The following is a 4,971-nucleotide window of genomic DNA, read 5'->3' as shown; positions in this document are numbered from 1 at the left end:
CTTAAATCTCGTATGGAGTTTGTGACAAAGCATGTAAATGATACTGCAGACATGTGGCAGAAGGTTTTGTGGTCAGATGAGACAGAAATTGAGCTTTCTGGTCCAAACTCAAAGCATTACGTCTGGCGCAAGCCCAACACAGCACATCACCCAGTCAACCCCATCCCAACTGTCAAGCATAGTGGTGGCAGCAGCATCGTGTTATAAAGATGCTTCTAATCAGCAGGGACTGGGAAGCTTGTCAGGGGAAGATAGAAGATGCAAAGTACAGGCGAATCCTAGAGAAAAACCTGAATGAGTCATCTAAACCTGGGTCGAAAATTTACATTTCAGCGGGACAATGACCCGAAGCACAAGGCCAAAGCCACATTGGAGTGTTTTCAAAAGAAGAACGTGAATGTCCTGGAGTGGATTGTGGTCCAGTCAAAGTCCTGTCTGAAATCCAAAGGAAAATTTATGACGAGATTTGAAGACTAAAGTCCATCAACGATCAACAACGAATTTGTCAGAATTGGAGCAATTTTGCCAGGAAGAATGGGCAGAAATTACACAATGGAATTGTATAAAGCTGGAAGAGACCTATCCAAAAACTCAGAAATAATTGCGGCCAACGGTGCTTCCACCAAGTACTGAATTAGGGTGTTGAATACTTATGCAATCAGCAAATTTCAATTTATATATTTTCTTTGCAGGTTTTGCTGACATTCAACCACATTCACACATAACTGTTAAATTTGATCATTAGTGTTTTGAATATAAACAAGCTCATTAAAAAAATTACATTATTTGTATTTCATCAAAATGTGTTATTATTGGTAAGGGGACGAATACTTTTTCAAAGCACTGTACAGTAAAGTTTTCTGATAGAAGTATAACATTCAAACCACCATATAAGGTGGGAGTTACAAATCTGGGCTCAGATGGGGCTCACCGGTAATATTGTAACTGTATCAGTTACCCTCTTACAACTTGTTCGTGTAGGAGGCGAGTTTTAGCTAAATATAAAACAGCTATCGTTTCATTTTATTAAGTTAATCAAATCAGAATGTCAAACTATCTCTGAGTGATCTTGATTAATGTATAACTTATGAGAAGATTATTTTTTAAAAGTAACTAAATTAAACGAAACGCAATGCAACCTTGGCGTTTTCGACAGGTGGGCCAGTTTGTTGTGAAAATATTACTGCTTTAAATTCAAAGAAACCCGATAGAACTCTAGCACTTTCGACAAGTAGGCCTGTTTCTTGTGTAATGTTTGTTACAAGAATATTATTCATTTAAAAATAATCAAATTCAAAGAAACCCTAGAGCTTTCAACGAGTAGTACTGTTTCTTGTAAACTGTTTGTTATGATGATGTCACTGATTTAAAAGCAATCAACTTGAAAGAAACCCTATAATCAATTTCTGTGTAATGTTTGTTTTGAAAATAATATTGCTTTAAAAGTCATCAAGTTCAAAGAAACTCGAGTAAACCCCAGCACTTTCGACAGGTGGAACAGTTTCTTGTGTTATTTTTGTTGTGAGAAAAGATTGACGTAAAACTAATCAACTTCAAAGTAAGCTGATAAAACCTAAGTACTTTTGACAGGTGGACATGGTGAATACATTAGAGTTTCACTGAAGTTTTTGAATCTGATTTACCAAATCTTCATGATCCTGCGTGTTTTTTACTATCATGAACTTAAAAGGTAATAACATCCGAGTAATCAGTTTATACTATACACAATCATGTGTAACTTGAACTAACACTGTTTAAATTAGTTCTTGGTTTTGAAAGGTACTTAATGTCTTAAATTTAATTACTTTGTAGATAAGAAAACAAAGTTTTGTTTCGGATATAAGTAACGACGAAAACAACGGTAAAATTATCAAATAATTGTTAGACAAATATTAGACTCGTGTCATATACCAGTTTTTATTCATAATTTTGAATAAAGTATTTTAGGTCCCCTAATGGGTCAGCGGTTGATTTATAGACAACACTGACATTCAGGGTCTGATTCTACACGGTGGACGGAGTGCATATAGCTTATTGTGTAGCTTTGCACTAAGAAAAACAAAGACTATTCTGGAAAAATATTTCAATAGCTTATTTAGTAGCATCTATTTATGTCTCCAATCAAATTATAGAAACTGCCCAGAAATTAAGCAGAATTTTAGTTTCTCATAATGTGAATTCCACCTACATTCAATATTTTATGGGTCTTTTTTTTTTTCATTTAACATAGAAATAATTTGAATAGTGTTATTTCAAGTTCCACCGAAATGTTTAAAGTGATTACTCGAATATTATCACCTTTTTAGTTCGTAATAGATAAAACTCTGACGAGAATTTAAACAAAACTTAAGCCTCTCATATTGTTAGTGAATTCCATGTACGCTCAATGTTTTCTTTCCATTTAACTATTCAGATCGGAGATAACATGTAGGATGAAAATACACCAGCCGTATTAATTGCGCTTTGTCACAATCATTCAAGATACTACTCATATATACAAAGATTTCTAGAACTTCAGCAACCTGTTTTATAATATAATCAATATGATATTCTGTATTATTTATACTTGCGTTGTAAGATATATCCATGTTCAGGTTTCAATTTTTCTTTTTGGACTTCTATTATACACATGGTAACATAATATGACAGCTGGTTAAAAGGATAAATGAAAGATGTCGAGAAAAGTATGTATTGTGTACACATGGTTTAAATTTCATATTGTGTTGTTTCAAAGTAATTTATCTCGAATAAATTTCAGCCTTACATAATCACTGAATGAATTTCAACTTCAGAGTCTTGCTATGTAAGAAGTATGTTAGTTATACAACTAGGACAATGTTGGTTTTATTTTACACTTTTCGCCTAAAGTGGTCATTAAGTTGGTTTTTAATCCATTTTATACGCAGATGTTACTACTAGGTTGAATTTACTTTTAAATATTTGTCTCAGATGTCGCTGATCTATATTTTAATGTGTTATTAGAGAGATGTCGTTACTGAACTAGATTTTAATCTACACTACGAAGCAGATGTTTTCGCTGAAATGGATTTTAATCAACACCGTTACACAAAGGTTGTGGCTATTGGTTTTTTAACTAGCATGGGATATACTGTTCCTTGTTCAGTCCTCATTAGTTCATCACTAAATGGTATGTTCTTTCTTCAATCAATTCCAGAATATTTTGAAACATCGAAGCAGAATTCAAATACGACTTATTTTATGCTTGGTCAGCTGATTGAAGAAGTGTCGTCAAAGCTGCAATATAGTTCACAGCTAGTCTTAGAGTGGTAATTTTCGTTAATTTGGAATTGTTTACACCAGCACTGGCGTGAAAACTAGGTACTACTTTTCTTAGCCTATCGAATGCTTCATTAATTTCGTTCATCCGGCATCGTTCGCGCGAGTTAGCTGTTTTTCGTCGATACTTGCTTAAAGGTGGCGGTTTTAGTTTAAGCACCTTTTTGGAGTACTTTTTCGTTTCTGTCTCCAACAGTTTCAAGGTAGAGCGTGGTCTAAGATTATATTCTGATGACAAAATTTCACAACTTGAAACACTGTGTTCATCATCTAACCTTTTCGCACTCCCGAGTGAATTCAAAGAAGCGTTGCTGATAGCTTGCAATGGATATGTTTCTCCTGATTCAGCTTCTTCTGTGAAACTGGATTGTGAATGACTGTCGCCTTCGTCTGGCTCTTCACTCAAGTCAAATTTTTCATCCAAGATAAAAGGACCAATGTTTAAGTAAATATCAAAGGATTCCTGATCAAAATCTGAAACCTTGTATGCCATTATCAGAAGTTATATGATAAAAAGAACAATAAGAATTTCGAAATAATCGTTATTAACGCTGTAAATATATGACAATCATGACCTTATATACAGGAACATAGCATATAGCACACTTCTTCCAGCTGTACTAATAATAGATGGTTGGAATATTTATACATTTACTAAAAACAACCCTTATGTAATGAAACGTTTAACGGGGATTATTCATTTTATTTTATCCCCAAATAAGGTTGGATTATTACACATAGAGTCTGATTGAAAAGGAATTTTTACTGAAGTTGTATTTCCATTCCCATCACAATTATCTGAAGAGTTGATCAACGCTGACTTGACTGGTTTGAGAAGTATGTTCGTCAAACTACCCACTTCCTCTGGGCATATCCACTAGGGTTACTTTCTTCTTGGTAGATTGGATCAAAGGTGCTGATGATACCTGTCTGCAAATAAAGGAATCTGTTATTAGGTAGAACCTGTTTTCAGTACCGTCATGGTTAAATAGTATGTATTTTCTATTGTTTTTTTTTTCTAATCAGCATCATCAAGGGTTGGGATACTATCAGAATATATTAGCACGTGTCAATCATTGGTGAACAATCCACTGAAAAGTTCTCAGGTAAAGTGACTGACAAGGAATGTCAAAATTTAATTTAAAAAAAAAACGTTTAAAACTGTAGCTCAGAAGCAGTATTTGTCAGAAGTGGAACAGGCACTAGTGCAATTCTTAGGTAAGGAGCTTAAAAAAAAGCGATAGATTAAAGTAACTAGAACTCATGATAACACTAAGCAGGTGAGGTTTTTGTATTACAAAATAGCTATGAATCAGACATGTAACAAGGAAGTAGCTCAGGATAAATAAAGATATAGAAATCCCAAGATAAGAATTATGAACTTAAAAAAAAACGTACGAAGAGCTTCTAAACTTATTAATTAGTAATAAGAATTGTGAAGTTAAAACAATCTACGGTGGACCCAGCGTTGTTAAGAAGTAGCAATAAAAATTGTGAAGTTAAAACAACCTACGGTGGACCCAGCGTTTTTAAGAAGTAGCAATAAAAATTGTGAAATTAAAACAATCTACGGAGGACCCAGCGTTTTTAAGAAGTAGCAATAAAAATTGTGAGGTTAAAACAATCTACGGTGGACTCAACGTTTTTAAGAAGTAGCAATAAAAATTGTAAAAT

At 33.8% G+C, this 4,971-nt stretch overlaps 1 protein-coding gene across 2 annotated transcripts in view; it reads right to left on the bottom strand.

Annotated features, from left to right (window-relative positions):
- Positions 1-2,604: 2,604 nt before the first annotated feature.
- Positions 2,605-4,971, bottom strand: part of LOC106461631 (neurogenin-1-like) — a 6,324-nt gene continuing 3,957 nt past the window's right edge. The window contains exon 2 of one of the 2 annotated variants that reach the window (XM_022388903.1): positions 2,605-4,227. In XM_022388903.1, coding sequence (XP_022244611.1) covers positions 3,218-3,790 — 573 coding nt within the window. In that variant the 5' untranslated portion in view covers positions 3,791-4,227 and the 3' untranslated portion in view covers positions 2,605-3,217. The remainder of the gene's footprint in view (positions 4,228-4,971) is intronic. The other variant, XM_022388908.1, reaches the window with a different exon arrangement.

This window comes from Limulus polyphemus, unplaced genomic scaffold, assembly GCF_000517525.1.
Source record: "Limulus polyphemus unplaced genomic scaffold, Limulus_polyphemus-2.1.2 Scaffold40, whole genome shotgun sequence".
Classification (NCBI taxonomy): domain Eukaryota; kingdom Metazoa; phylum Arthropoda; class Merostomata; order Xiphosura; family Limulidae; genus Limulus; species Limulus polyphemus.
The sequence above is the reverse complement of the archived record's forward strand: the minus strand, read 5'-3'. Positions and strand labels throughout refer to the sequence as shown.